We start from the raw sequence: 15690 nt of genomic DNA on the forward strand, positions 1-15690 counted from the left end.
CAGTGTTCAACACAGAGTTTTAATAGTGGCTAAAGGGCACCGGCGATGGAGTGGAACAAAAATGTGGAACTGGAGTTTTTCCAGAGGATTTGACTGGCCAGTGGGGACCACCCAATGTCCCACTCTGAATCAGAAATACTTAATTGATCTCCGGGGGAGATTGGGATTGTTACATTGTAGAATTAAAATATATAGTAGAAGATATAAGAAAAACAAGTATGTAAAAATATGTGCATAATATAACGATATGCACAGTGTAAATGCATAATGTATTCCAGAGTATTGCACAGATGTTATTGTTATTCTAAATAATCCTAATCATGTTTTTATTTTTCCTGTTTTACAGCTTCATTACAACACTTAATATCTCCAACACACACATATCCACACACACATATCCACACACACACACACACACACACACACACACACACACACACACACACACACACACACACACACACACACACACACACACACACACACACACACACACACACACACACACACACACACACACACACACACACACACACACACACACACACACACACACACACATACACACACATATAAAACCAACAGCACTTTTAAGAGCCACTCTCTCTCACTGTCTCTCTTTCTATCACTCTCTCTTTTAATCGCTCTCCTGTCTTTCTCTCACTCTTCATTTTGTGTATTGTTTGTATTATTTGTATGCCATGTCCCTCAACCCTGAAGTGAGGGTCTTTGAGGATCCCAAGGAGGCCACGATGAACATGGCTGCATTGATTAGCGAGGCTCATCTCCATGAGGCCAGGGTGAGGCTTTTCATGAAGGCTTTTCATGATAAGCAAATACCCAAGTCTGTAATATAATCATTGCTATTGCTTTTTATTGATGTAATATAAAGGGACAGTTAGACCTTTTTATGCAACCGTTAAATAATTGCTCAAATATAAGTGCTGCTGTCTTATGTTGTATTACAACTTTGTTGTTGATCTCAACCTCTGAAAAAATATAGGCTGCCATGGCCACTGAAACTCCTGCCATCCCTCCAAAAAAGAAAAGAAAAAGCAGGAAGAGACCCCTTTCTAATCCAGTGGTCACAAGCAGACGTGAGAGACAACGGGAAACACAACGCTCCGCATCAGGTTTGTTCTTTACTATATCATGATTTCTAAGAATAAAGATAATTCATAACAAAGTTATTTTTGTTTACACAGTATGAAATTATTAATTTGAAGATACTTCTTGACAAATCTGTTGCAATGTTTAAAACATTTTCAAATTAAATCAAGATATTTTAAGAGCCTGTGACTGATAATCCTTGCTTGTGTTGTATTTTTTTAAATGTGTACCTCGATTTGGATAAAAGTTAGCCAAATGTAAATTGTCATTGTGATGCTGTGGTAATATGTTCTTAGTTTCATTACCTGCAGTCCTTACAGAGCATTTTCATATTACAATTAATTGGTGTAATTTTAGATTGATTGAAGGGTTAAGCAAAAATGACTGTCTCTGCAGCTTCACAAGCCAGAAGAGACGATCCTGTGCATGAGGAAGGCCTTCAGCTAGAACATCAAGAGTTTGGTAGTCTTGGTGAGTATATTGATTATAACAGCAGTTAACTGGCACTACAGTTTTTTCCAATGTTTCCATTTTTATACTCATCTAGTTAATCATAATAAAGTATTGAGTATTGACTGTTTCATGACAAGTGAATGCATATTTGGTATAAGTATCACTTGCTAATATTGCTTTGGATGCATATGATGATTAATAGCATGTTGCTATTATTAGTCGGCATATATTTTTCCAACTCAAAAGTGGTTCAGTATACTACCTTAATATCCATCATACCAGTTTTAGGGTGGCGGCTTAACAGCTGTTTTATTTTTTAGAAACACATCTCCAAGAGTCAAGGGACACCCTAACTGCAGTCCAGGTTCCGGAGGCAACAGACGGAACGGTTTCTGCCTGGGCACAAAGGCGGCTTCTCACAGATGTGAGAATGAAAACGGCTATGCCAATGCTTTTTAATGCAAATCTCTCAGCTGAGAGAATAGCCATTCAGAAGTGCCACAGATGCTGTGCAGAAGAAGCGGCTTAGGTGCCTGGACTGTGTTCCACTGGACATGGAGTCGCTCTGTGCAACCTGTGACATTGAGGCCCACAAGAGGAATAGCTTGCATGACAGAGAGGCTGTGTTCAATGGATTTCTAGAGCCCATTCCCCCTACAACTGCTGTGGTGGTGGAGGAAAATGGCCAGCCTCAGTTTTGTGAACAAAGTATGTAAAGATTAACATTACATTACAATGTCCCATTATAGTGTAGTTCCCATAATTAAGTGTGAATGGGAAGTGTACATAGCTGATTGAACAAAGTATGATTGGTTTTGACTAGGGCTGCAAGATATGTGGAAATGATGCAACATTTTATTGAATATCTTGATAATCTGGAGAATTAAAGAAAAACTGTAAATACACCCTTCCTAACTTATTTTCTATATTGCAGTATGTCAACTGCCTGTTCCTACTGCAAGGTCAATCTGTGAATGCTCTGATGACGTCACAGTTACTCCTTGGAAGCATATTTCTGTGGTCACCATCAACGGTATGTTGTTCTGAAAGCCCTTCTTTTTGTACAAGTAGTATTGTACGGCAGAGTTTTACCACTTTGTGCAATGCAAAGATTTTTATCACCTGGTCATTTTCAGACAACACCCAAATGCCATGTCAAATACCTAATAAATCATATATGCACATCTATGTATAAAATCCAATTTTTTAAGTCAAAAATCACAGTTTTATTACCGAAATATCTTTACTTTGTCCATTTGTTCACAGGACGATACAATGTCTGCTTGCCTCGGAAATCCTGTCCATCCTGCTCTGCAGAATGGACTCCTGAGGTTAAAGACCTGCTTTTGTATTGGTATTGGCCAGCTAGCACCAGCTGCCAGACGCTTTACAAATATGATGTGTTCACCTCATTCGAGCAGGCATTTCTGAAAATGTTGGAGCACAGATCTGTTCCAGCTGGACGGGTAAATCTGCCTGAATCACACGGAAACATACAAAAAACAATATCGTATTACTGTATACCATATCATTAATTGTTGGCATTGCTTTCAAAACAATTACTAATCCACTTTTTTTAAATCAATATACAGACAGGTAGTATCTGTGCTGATACATTTCAGCGAAGCTTCTTCGAGTTTTGCTTCTGTCAGTACAAACAAGAGGTTATGTGCCAGGTCCATCACTTTGTTTGTCCAGCATGTTCTCCAGACATGTTGGCTGTCTGCTGTGATGGAAACCGCAAGCATTACCGCTTTTCGAAGTCAAAAGGGTATGTATAGGTATTAATGAAAATGATAAAGAACACACCGCTAATACAAATAGTAGCCCTTGGGGTTGTGTTTGAGTAGCCATAACAGACATTAAAACAAATCATAGTAATATAGTGCTTTGTGATTTTTATTATTGACTTGTATGTTAACTTATCATGGACAGGACTGAGGAGTCGCCAATCTATGAGGGCTTGTTCCTGGCCAAGGACGAAGAAGTCGCAACATTTGTTGACCTTGTCAGAGGCAACATGAAAAGTGTACGTTTTTTTTCTTATTATGATAGTTGCAGTTACAGCTGTGGTGTTCTTTTTTGTATATGTCAAAACTTGTGTGTAATAAACTGACTTTATAGGGAAATCCCAGTGCCGTCTGTGGTACTGCCAAATTCACCGCTGGCAGAGAGATGTCAAAAAAGTCTGGTGCCCAGATAGACGAGGAGGACATTCAAGTGGCAGTTTGCAAGCATGTATTTGTAAGTGTGTCTGTGTGTGTATATGTGTTTGGTTCTTGAGTCTGGTCTCATTATTTCAGTTTTAATAGCAATCCAAGTCTAAGTCTTTGTAAGAATTGGAAGCATTAAACACTTTTGATTGTGGAGCGGAATTGATCCATCATTCGTAGCATCCAAGTGATATTTTTTGTTATAGCCACCTAGATGACAGAGATGAGTGCTTAAGCCAGGCCTTGCTGTGTCAGTTTGTTATTAACAACTAGATTTCTTCTGATTAATCAGACATGGGTTTCTCTTACGAGGACTGAACCACTTCCGTGGAGAAATATACGCTTACTCAATGTTTCTCCAAAAAGAGATGTCCAAGAAGGCAAATGTTGACTTCTTCTGTATGGATGTAACATGCAGGTAATCCTCACTGTCATATTGCACATCCACAAAAATGTTTAAATGTATTGTGATGCATGCAAAAGCCCATACAGCAAAATGTGAGGTACATAACATCTTTAATGCAAAGGAATTTTAAATGTTTTGCATGGCATGCCTTATTGGATATCAAAAACTTCTAAAGAAATGCTACATAACACTACTTGCGCTGTGTTGCAGGTGAGATGGGGTGGCAGAAGTCAGGACGGAGCAGGAAACACAGTGGGAGAGGAAGTAGAGCAGCTATGTTATTAATGGCATTATTGTAACTGGATGGATACAATAAGTCTTAATAGAAAGCAGTACAAATATGTATGTGTCATCTCAGTGACAAGCCTGTTGATTAGTTTAAAGCATATTCTTTATGTCTGAGTTCAAATGAAAGATAGGCAGCTCATATGTTCAGCAACACTAAATGCATGCATATTGTAGGAAGTCATCACACAAGTTTTCTCTTAAACCATCCAGTTCAAGATCTATGATGCGTAGGTGATATTGTTATGTGATGGTGACCGAACATTAATTGTAACATTCATTATAGGTGAACAGCTTTCTCTCCAGGGCAGCTCTGGTCACAAAATACATGACAAAAGCAGGTTGGTATTAACACTACACACTGTGATAAGGCAGCCCTGATAAGCTGTCATGATGTCATGTTTTCCTCTGGGTTATTGTCTGGTCCTTTTCCCTGTGTTTTTCCTCTTGTCATTAGTTTCCCTGGTGTGTCTAATTTTCCAATTATGTTCACCTGTGGCCCCTGTGTTTTCTCCTCCCTCCTCACCTGTGTCTTGTTGTTTGATTAGTCTTGTGTGTATTTAAGTTCTATTTCGTATACGGCTTCGCCCTCTAAGGCTATCGCTATTGGGTAATCCCCCTGTGCCCCCGCGCAGCACTGAAACACTTGTAGTCCACGACCACCCGCAAGGTGGGCCCCACCCTCGGGCCTCCTTCCGGTATAAATAGGAAGGAGGCCCGGCAATCTGCTCCATCTTTTTTTCAGCAAACCAGCACAGTTACTGAAGCACAGCAATTGAGAATCATCATGAGCAACAACTGCGTCCGTGATTGTCCCTCATGTGGCTCTGGGTTCATAATGAGTTATGATCTGCAGAGATAATAGCAGTATGCGTATCCTGCCGGGGGTCAGAGCACGCGTACGCGGCTCTAAACCAGCAGTTGGCATGCACTGCGCTCGTCTCCCCTCGGGCGACAGGAAGCGGAGAGCGGACACTCTTGCTGTTGTGGCCGAGGAGGGACGATTGGCCCGTCCAGGCTTACGAGCCTGCGGATGGGGCCTCGTGTCCCTGGGGCAGAGTGCCGGGCAGGAGTCCGAAGCAACTCCTGCCCCGCCTCCCTCCACGGTTCACCGTTCGGTTCTCCCCTCCCTCCTCTCCCCCGGACGGGGGAGACAGAGTCGGAGCAGGGTGCCAGCTTGGCGGCCGAACATGCTTTCCCCCTCTCCGTCACCACAGCGCGGCGGCGTCTGTTACGGAGACGACCAGAAAAGTGCTACTGGACGCTCCAATCAGTCCGGACGGGCTGTTCGGACCCCAGTTCCACGCCATGGTGGAGTCCATGAAGACGGCCGCGGAACAGGTGGACGGCATTTGCCAGCATGTAAAGCTGGCTCCAGTCGGCTGAGCTGCCACAGCGGCACCAACGCCCGCAGCAGCCGCGGCGTCCACGCCGGCCACAGGAGGCCGCAAGCGGAGAGACGCCCACAGCAACTGCGCCGGCGGCTGCAGGGGCTCCGTCCCACGTCTCCGCTCCCCCGCCACCCCAGAGACAGGGTCTCCCGGCGGCTAGTCAAAGGGGAGTGAGGCTCCCCCGCTCCTGGTCTGCTCCGCGAGAGCCTCCGAGGAAGCGGAGCCGCTAATTAAGCCGGCTGCCACTAATCTGTTGATTAAGTAGACAGCAGGGCTCCCTGCAGAAGCCTGCTGGTTGTAACCTATCGGTTAATAAACCTGCAGAGCTCGCGGCATTCCCCTGTCCGAGATACGCCTCCTACACACGGTCATAATAACCCATGAGCGCCGGTATAACGCCTCATGTGGACAGCACTGCACACACCTCCACTCATCCCCTGAGCGTGTACACGCCTCATGATGAGAGCCGGAGTGAAACGCAGCGTGTGGAGGTTTCCTCGCAGCCCTTTCGCCTCACGGGCAGCGGCGACGAGGGCAATGGCATGGCTCGTCACCATGACGACCATTACAGCACATCACAGAGAAGCCAGAACGGGGGAATGAACAGTATTCCAGGCTGAGTGCCCCCAGCGGAAGCGCCCGCAGCGCCACGGCGCCAGGGCTCACTGCAGAAGCCTGCTGGTTTTAACCTATCGGTTAATTAACGGCAGAGCTCGCTAATTAAGCCGGCTGCCACTAATCTGTTGATTACCAGCAGGGCTCGCTGCAGAAGCCTGCCCCTTTTAACCTCGGTTAATAACTTGCAGAGCTCGCGGCATTCCTCTGTCCGAGAAACGCCTCCTTCACACGGTCATAATAAACCCATGAGCGCCGTTATAACGCCTCATGTGGGCAGCACTGCACACACCTCCATCCATCCCCTGAGCGTGTACGCGCCTCATGATGAGAGTCGGAGTGAGACGCAGCGTGTGGAGGCCCCCGCGCAGCCCGTTCGGTCCAAGCCCACCTGGGGTTGCCTCACGCCCTGTGTAAACCAGCTGCCTATAACCTGTCGGTTAATAGCCAGCAGGGCTCGTTGCTAAAGCCTGGTTTTAACCTGTCGGTTAATAAATTTCAGAGCGCGCTAATTAAGCCGGCTGCCACTAATTTGTTGATTAGTAGACAGCAGGGCTGGCTGCAGAAGCCTGGTTTTAACCTGTTGGTTAATAAACTACAGAGCTCGCCGCATTCCTCTGTCCGAGATACGCCTCGTACACACGGCCTTAATAAACCCATAAGCGCCGTTATAACGCCTCATGTGGGCAGCACGGCACACATCTCCATCCATCCCCTGAGCGTGTACGCGCCTCATGATGAGAGTCGGAGTGAAACGCAGCGTGTGGAGGCTTCCTCGCAGCCCTTTCGCCTCACAGTGGCGGCGAGGGCAATGGCATCACAGAGAAGCCAGAACGGGGGAATGAGCAGTATTCCAGGCTGAGTGCCCCCAGCGGCAGCGCCCGCAGCGCCACGGCGCCAGGGCTCGCTGCAAGAAGCCTGCTGGTTTTAACCTACCGGTTAATAACCTGCAGAGCTCGCCAATTAAGCCGGCTGCCACTAATCTGTTGATTAAGTAGACAGCAGGGCTCGCTGCAGAAGCCTGCCGGTTTTAACCTCGGTTAATAACCTGCAGAGCTCGCGGCATTCCTCTGTCCGAGATACGCCTCCTACACACGGTCATAATAAACCCATGAGCGCTGTTATAACGCCTCGTGTGGACAGCACTGCACATACCTCCATTCAACCCTTGAGCGTGTACACGCCTCATGATGAGAGCCGGAGTGAAACGCAGCGTGTGGAGGCTCCCTGGCGTGGCTCGTTGCCATGACGACCACAGAACATCTCGAGCATGTGCGCCCGCTCTCAGAGTGGCAGCGTGTGTGTCTGATGGACAGATGGATGAGCAGGCTGATCAGCAGAGGATACGTCCTGCAGTTCGCCTCTCTCCCCCCCCCCCCCCCCCCCCCCCACAGTTCAATGGGATACAGGAAACACTCCTGTCCTCCCATAAGTTATGTCTTGCGCTCCAATCCGAGCTGCTGGAACTCCTGTTGAAAGAGGATATTTCCAGGGTTCCTCAAAGGGAGGAAAATCAGGGGTTTTCTCTCCCGTTATGTTTCTAATCCCGAAAAAGACTGGGGGAATGAGACATCCTCGATCTGTCAGTATTTCCACATGCTGATGATCAAACAGGTGCTGGAATGTGTTCACCAGGACGACTGGTTCACTTCCACCTGAAGAATGTATACTTCCACGTACCCATCATCCCGAAACACAGGCAATTCCTGCGTTTTCCATTCAGGGAATATCAGACCAGACAATCGTCTGCCGTTCGGATATTTCCTGGCTCCTCGCATTTGTGTAGAGAAGGCTGGAGCCACTACACAGAGGACGGATGAGAGTGTGGTTTTTCTCTGGACGACCTGCCATTTGCTGGCTCGCTCCAGGGAAGAAGTCGCTTTACAGACGGTACATCTCGTATCGCATCTGTCAAAGCCTGGGTTTCATAATAAATTGGAAGAAGAGCTGTCCTCTTCCCTCTCAGACAATCGTTTATCTGGGAGTGGAATTAAACTCAGCCAGCATGGGAGCGCGACTCTCGCGGCAGCGAGGGGAGGAACTGACAGCTCTCCTCCGGCGTGTCACAACCCACACAGCCCTCTCCGTGACGCAGCTGCTCGGCGTTGGCGTCAGCTGGTCATGTGATGATCCCCTTGGGTCTCTTCCAACAGGGGGACACTCCAGAGGTGGTTTATTCGCTGCAGAAGCCTGCTGTTTTAACCTATTGGTTTATAAACTGCAGAACTCGCGGCATTCCTCTGTCCCAGATATGCCTCCTACACACGGTCATAATAACCCACGAGCACCGTTATAACGCCTCGTGTGGACAGCATGCACACACCTCTCATCCCCTGGGCGTGTACGTGCCTAATGAGGAGAGACGGAGTGAAAGGCAGCGTTTGGAAACTCCCTCGCAGCCCTTTTGCCTCACGGGCAGCAGCCGCGATGGCGTGGCTCGTCACCATGAAGACAATTACGGCACTTCACAGAGAAGCCTCTCCCCCCAGCAGTTCCATGGGGTACAAGAAACACTCCTGTCATCCCATGAACAGTGTCTTGCGCGGTTTTTACCCCCGCTATTTTTCTAAATCTCCTCTGTCCTGTGCGCGCGCTGTTTTGCTATGTGGCGCGCACGGCTGCCTCGCGCCATTCTCAGCGCCTGTTTGTGCACTATAGAGAGCGCTCGATCGGGCAACCTCTGTCTGCACAACGGCTGTCACACAGGTTGTGTGAGGCTGTGTCACAGGCATGTCTCCTCTGGGGTGGAGCCCCCGGAGAACATCAATGCGCACTCCACCAGAGGAATTTCCTTCTCCACGGCTTTGCATGGAGGAATGTGGATTGGAAGATATTTGCACTGCTGCATCTTGGTCTTCCCCCTGTTCATTTATTCATTTTTATTTCAGGGATGTCTCCCATTCCTCTCTGACACACCCTGTACTGGGTGTCCTGTCAGAGTGAGTGACGTCAGGGATCCAGCTGGGCGCTCTCCTACCTGTCTGACACGCAGAGAGCTGCTGTTCCCCCTCTATGATCGCTGCGCAAGGTGGGACCTTCGTCTCTACTTTCTCACAGCGGCCGGTATGTATTGTTCCCAGCCTTCACCCCTTCGGGAAGATAGGCATGTTTTGCTATGTTCCAGGGACGGTGATGCGCCATTAAGCATGGCACAACAGGCATGGGGTGTTATTTAGCAGGTGTGTCTGTGCTTCTAGTGGCGGGCGGACCCAGTGGGGCCAGACTACATCATGCTTCGCCCTTAACCCAATAGCGATAGCCTTAGAGGGCAAAGCCATATACGAAATAGAACTGAGGTTACCTACTGTAACCACAGCTTCTATGAGTAAATGGCGCAGCCCTCTAAGCGCTGGGCCCCACTGGCTCTACGATTCGCTGAAGAAAAGTTATTTTTTTGTAGGTAACCTCAGTTCTGGGTTTTCTGTCTGTCTTTGTCGGTTCGTCTTGTGCCATGACTAGTTCTGCGGTGAGTGTTCTGTTTTGTCATTGTTTATATCATAGCCTTGAAATAAAGGCGTTTTTTCAGTTTATATCTGCATTTGGGTCCTGCTTCCTTCACAAACCGTGACAGTTTTAGCCCACAGATATGTCAAAGTAAGGGCAAATTAGAATTGTCTTCTCATCTGACATTACATATTTATGAAGGATGTCTGCAATGTAACCTCATGGCTATATACATGATGTTCTCCCTTGTCCACACTTCCTCTTGCAAGTCAGATGGTGTCATGGAATGTTTCAACTGTTCTTCTGAAGGTCTTGCACTGAAAACTGGTGTTCTTTGCATTATGGTGTTGCATGGCGCTTTTGCTCTGACATTTTCTTTTTTTGGTAAAGATCACAGAGAGGGCAAAGGTGGAAGCTGCCAGCTTCAGCGACTTCAAAAAGGAGCACAACCTTGATCAGGAGACCAACAGCAGCGGTCACAGGTAAGACATACCACAGGTTTTCCATATATACATCTGTTAATTACTGTAAGTTTAGACACACAATATAAGTTGGCTATATGTTGAAACTGAGACTGTCACTGATTGTATCTCTTCTCTACGGTGGCCCTGAGAGGCCAGGGTGCTGCAAATAAAAGAACGCTGCAAATAAAAAAACCGCTGCAAATAAAAAGAAACAGAAATGCCGCGCAAATAAAAACGCCGCGATGCAAATAAAAAAGCCACAACGGAAGTGAATTACCGGGGACTATTATTGCTGATGCACATGCGGTTTTTTATGCGAGAGAAGAAGAAGTCTGGGGGATCTCCAGGAAACATCTCATGGGTAAGTTTATAATGTTAAAGTTACACAGGATGTAGATAATATCTGTCGCTGCCGTATTTATGACTTTAAATGACGTTATTTTGTGTGTGGGAGCAGATTATGTGTGTAGTGTATAATGTTAGTAGAACATAGCTTTGATCAAAACTGCAGAAAGCTATTTTCAAGTCGTTTGCTTGTCTGTAAAAACTGTTTGATTCTGCTCGATTTATCCGTGCAGCTTGAACCGTTTTAAATCTAGACCACACACACACACACACACACACACACACACACACACACACACAGTATTCTTGCGTGTTTAACTGCCTGAAACTTGTCTTGCCCTTGTCAGTGGGGAATGTCGTGATTAAGACACACTTGCAATCCATTTTGGGAGATTCCTTGTATTAAGCCAGCGTTGAAAGTAGTACTGATTAGTCTTTCCAAATGTGTTAGTGTTATTTAAAAACTAGTGCAGTGCCCGTTCGGGGCATGGCCGTTCAAAGCTTGTGCCTGTACTAAGCGGACCGATTGTTTGGCTCCCATAATTGCTGCTTGCAATGTTGTCCGGGGGGCGTACCCGATCGGAGCGCGTAGATTCGTCAAAAATAAAGGTTTAGAAAAATGAATCCCAAAAAATTCTAAATGAAGGATGCAAATCATCATGCAATCCGCAAGCCATATCCGAAAGCTTAGGTCGATCTGACAAACAGTCAGAGAGATATGCGAGCCACAGACACACACACAGACACACACACACACGGACATTTCTTGCTTTATATATAGATAGATAGATAGATAGATAGAAAGATGTTCATGCAATTGAAGCGCAAAGCAACCTAATGATACTTTATTTGTTTTCTTGCAGGTCATAATGTATTGTCCTTTTTGTGGACAGCAGCAGGACTCTAAATCAGCCTTTTGCTTTTCATGTGGCAAGGACCTCAAATTCCTGTGTGATGTTGATAAAACAGGCACAAGTGGAGGTAATCTTTATTTTTTTATTTTTTGAATTAGGCTTAGGCAATGTACACTCTATATCTTATGAGTATGGGTGAGAACACTGTATGTCTCTCTGTTCTTTGTCATTGACGATTGATTGGACTCTTATTTCAAGCAGAGGCTACAGGAAAAAGCACACTGGAGTTATTCCGGACTTTCCGGAGTGTAAAAGAGAAGGAGAGACGAGCAGGTTTTAAGAAAAAAAAAACACCATCAAAAGACAACCTGAAGGTTGTGAAGGTACATTTTTTTGCTGAGATAGACTAATAATTTGCCGACAGTCCATTCTGTCATGTATTTATAGTGTCACTGAACTAGTTAACAGTCGCCTATTTCGTTGTTTCTCTGTAGATTTCAGTAGGCCTTATGAGGCTGAAAGATGGTGTACTGAAGACTGTAAGAGGAACAGTACTTCCCCTTTTGATGCGACCAGAGTCGGATGCGGACGGATTGCAGAGAGCTGCTGAGCAAAAAATGAAGACCTTCGACAGAAATTTACATGGTGGTCCTTACGTACTGCTCTACCCTGACGGTACAAAGATAACTAATATACCAGGAACAGAAGTACCCTTCACTCTAAACGAGTACAAAGAGGTAGTGGGGAAGGCCTACCAACGTATCACACTGTACATTTGTACAGCTGAAGATTTCTTTACATCTTGTAAGTAATTGTGAAATTAATTACCAACCAAGAAGAGCTTTTTAAATTGATTTGTTTGTCAAGGAAAGCACTCTGTTGTTCTGAGTAGTCTAAAATCCTCTTATACCTGTTCTTGTATTTCACAGCTCAGGAAACCAGCTCTGAATCCAACTCATCGGATTCAGAGGTGATCATCATGAGTCCAACTTCTGCAAAATTCAATGCAGCTGATACATTAGTGAGTACTACATTTGTTGTATCTTAGATCGCTTATATTGTAAATTCTATCTGGAAGTGAAAATGTTTCTAGATTTCACATAGACGGCATATTTTTACGATGAAACATGTCCCAAAATAGCATTTTAAATTGCGGTAAATGTTGCAGCGTCCTGGCTTACACATATTATACAAACTTAAGAAAACAACTTTATTTAGTGCAGATCCCTGCAAAATCACACCATAATAATGTGTATGTTTTTCACTGAAAGTAATAATGTAAGAAGGATCATTCCCCCTGGCGCAAATCACATACACTTTCTGTTAGAATAATAGAATTCAATATTTATGTTCAAATGTGTTAAGCTCTAGTTCTGTCAAATTTGAAGTGTCACACTGATATATTGTTTTTTACTTCCAGGTATGGGAACCTGCAGAGTCAGGCAGTGATTCAGCAGCTCCGGTAATTGTGGCTCCAAAACATTGTCTTTTGTTCACATTTAGCCTTGTCTGGAAATATTGTCACACAATTAATGTCTTAAACTACATGAAATAACGTGTCACACTGACCCAGAGATCCACGTTTGTGTACATTAGAATAGTCTTTTCTTTCTAAATCAGCCCTCAGATAGCCATGATTTAAAATACTTCAACTTACCTGTCCTATCCCTGTTATGGTTTGTGATTCAGGTCTTATTTTCTGACTCACAAGAGGGCCCAGGAACATCAGGAGGTTTGCTGGAAACTGCGTGCTATAGGTATTATACTTTCCTTTCTACAATTCAAGTATGTTTTATATGAAAACATCAACAATGTAAACTTGTGTATGTCAATTTCTCAGCAAATATACTCAGCTGTATGCGCCCATTGTAATAGAGGATAAGGATGACTCAGACAGTGTTGAGTGCAGTCATGACATTCCAGAGGATACAAAGTAAGAGAAAAGTTACCCTTACTTCAACTGTGGTTGTTATTTTTCCTGATCAAAAATGTGTGCTATGGTGTACCATTTAACATGGTCATAATTTATCTGATGACAGGGTGGACCAGCAATCACTTTCTGAGATAACTGCAAACCTGGCCCTAGAGATTGACCATCGAGCTGTCAGCAGATTTAACATCTGTCGCTCGAACATCTGGGATGGAGCAGTCAGAGGATTCAAAAGGGCAACATTCTCAGAAAAGAAAGACATCCTGGTGAAATTCTCTGACGATGAAGGGAGGTTTGAGGAAGGTCTCGATACAGGTGGCCCCAAGAGAGAATTCCTCTCCCTTCTCATGAAAGAGCTGAACAAACGGCCCATATTTGATGGACCTGTGGAGAGCCGCTACCTGGTCTACAATTCAACAGGTTCTGTTTTGTGTATAATGTTTTAAAAGAACCCATATTTCAACCTTGCAGTGTTTTCAAATATGGAAACTGATTTAATATTTCTTTATTCTGCATTATCTTGGACAGCTATCAGAGAGGATGAGTATTATTTAGCAGGGAAGATGATTGCTGTGTCCATTGTGCATGGTGGACCTGGTCCTAATTGTCTGTCAGAGGATCTGGTCAGCTACATCTCAGGGCAGAGCAGTTTCAAGGCATCTGTCGGAGACATTACAGATGAGGAGATAGGGAAAGTCCTACAAGAGGTATGAGAAGGGTGTGAAATTCTAGAATAGGTAAAGAGAGAGTTTTGTCCACTTAAACCATTCTTTCAAGATATACTTCTGGCATTACCATTTTTTATAATTACGTGTCATATTTGAAATGTGTGGGACTCTGTTATCTCTTCTTTTAGATTCAGAATTCACCCTCAGTGGAGATCCTTCAGGACTTGATGATACGGAAAAGTGCCATGTTGCAGACTGCTGGGTGCTTCAGACATGTCAGGTCATGTGAAGAAAAAAAAATGATAGTAGAGGATTACCTGAAGTGGTACATAATCCACAGGAACAACACTGCAATCGAAAGGTAGGTTTTTGTATTTCATTGTTATTGCTAAAATAATTATGAAAAACGTGTTGCTGTTGTCCCATTTTCTTGCTTACTTACTTCTACATGATGCACATGTATCTTTGCATGCATCTTTTAATTGTATTTTAGATTGAAGGCTGGACTTGAAAGTTTGCAGTTTCTGACAGCTCTGCAGCAGCATCCGACGGTCCTGACCCCTGCTCTCTGTCATGCCGATGTGAAGCTGTCTGCTGCAGAGATGGAAAATCTGTTCCAGCCTGAATTTAGTCAACAGGGAAGCAACAGAAGGGCTCAGGAAGAGAAAGCTATGAGTTACTGGGCAGACTATCTTCTCGATTGTGAAGGTTAGTCAATTTGCTCTTGTCTGATTTTTATACACACAGATTATAAAGAGTTCCGGTGTTGATGTAGATAGTATTTACTGTCAATTGATTCCAATGTTCTCTACTTTGTAGAAAATGACAGCTCAGTGACCTTGGAGGAGGTGTTAATGTTCGCTACAGGTGTGCCATGTGTGCCTCCTGCTGGTATGAGTCCTCTGCCACGCCTTCAGTTCCTATGTTCTACAACGTCAACATTCCCAATGGCAAATACCTGTGCCAACATTTTAAAGCTTCCTCTTTTGGACACTTATGGTGCCTTCAAAGCCAACATGAACTTTGGCATTAATAATTCCCCCGGCTTTGGGTGCCTTTAAACAATTAAATAACTTGTGGTAAAAGTTAATGTTCCCACACACAGTAGCTACACAGTCCGTTGTTTTAATGTTGCGATCTGTCAGACCAAAATGTTGTGACGTAAGAGAGATGTGAGTATTTTTCATGGCAGATTTGTCCTATTTCATATCTAACATGTGAACAACACCACACATTTGTATTGTATTGTTATTATATTCTCGTTAGGTAGGTAAGGTAGACCGTGGTTAAATCAAGAGTTCAGAACATGTGTTAAGATGTTTTACAAATATTTACATAAACAGTAAATAAAGACTGCAAAAGGCACCTTGTTGTGCAAATGTGCCAATTTTGTTTTGCCCATTTTATCAACATGTTTTTACATGGACTTTGTGAAAGAGTAAAGCTGAATGACTCTTCATTAAATGGTTTAAAAGTGTTTCATTTTAACGTAAGGACTTGTTTTTCTACGTA

At 44.5% G+C, this 15690-nt stretch overlaps 2 protein-coding genes across 6 annotated transcripts in view; both read left to right on the forward strand.

The window, feature by feature from the left end:
* Positions 1 to 15690, forward strand: part of LOC307020546 (uncharacterized protein) — a 28951-nt gene that overhangs the window by 7001 nt on the left and 6260 nt on the right. The window lies entirely within an intron of this gene.
* On the forward strand, positions 3688 to 15655 carry LOC307020542 (G2/M phase-specific E3 ubiquitin-protein ligase-like). Of its 5 annotated transcripts, none has more exons than XM_079651981.1 (17): positions 3688 to 3807; positions 4069 to 4194; positions 4393 to 4808; positions 9362 to 9536; positions 10308 to 10742; positions 11590 to 11707; positions 11842 to 11963; positions 12075 to 12384; positions 12510 to 12601; positions 13001 to 13042; positions 13270 to 13337; positions 13421 to 13513; positions 13620 to 13930; positions 14039 to 14217; positions 14367 to 14539; positions 14672 to 14886; positions 14998 to 15655. In XM_079651981.1, the coding sequence occupies exons 5-17, from the start codon at positions 10677 to 10679 to the stop codon at positions 15237 to 15239; spliced, it is 2031 nt and encodes a 676-aa protein (XP_079508107.1). In that variant the 5' UTR covers positions 3688 to 3807; positions 4069 to 4194; positions 4393 to 4808; positions 9362 to 9536; positions 10308 to 10676; the 3' UTR covers positions 15240 to 15655. The 5 variants fall into 5 exon arrangements, with proteins under 5 accessions (XP_079508107.1, XP_079508108.1, XP_079508104.1 ...); XM_079651982.1 differs by having other exon boundaries at positions 4754 to 4808; XM_079651978.1 differs by having other exon boundaries at positions 4069 to 4808.

This window comes from Notothenia rossii (genome assembly GCF_949606895.1).
Source record: "Notothenia rossii genome assembly, chromosome: 9".
NCBI lineage: Eukaryota > Metazoa > Chordata > Actinopteri > Perciformes > Nototheniidae > Notothenia > Notothenia rossii.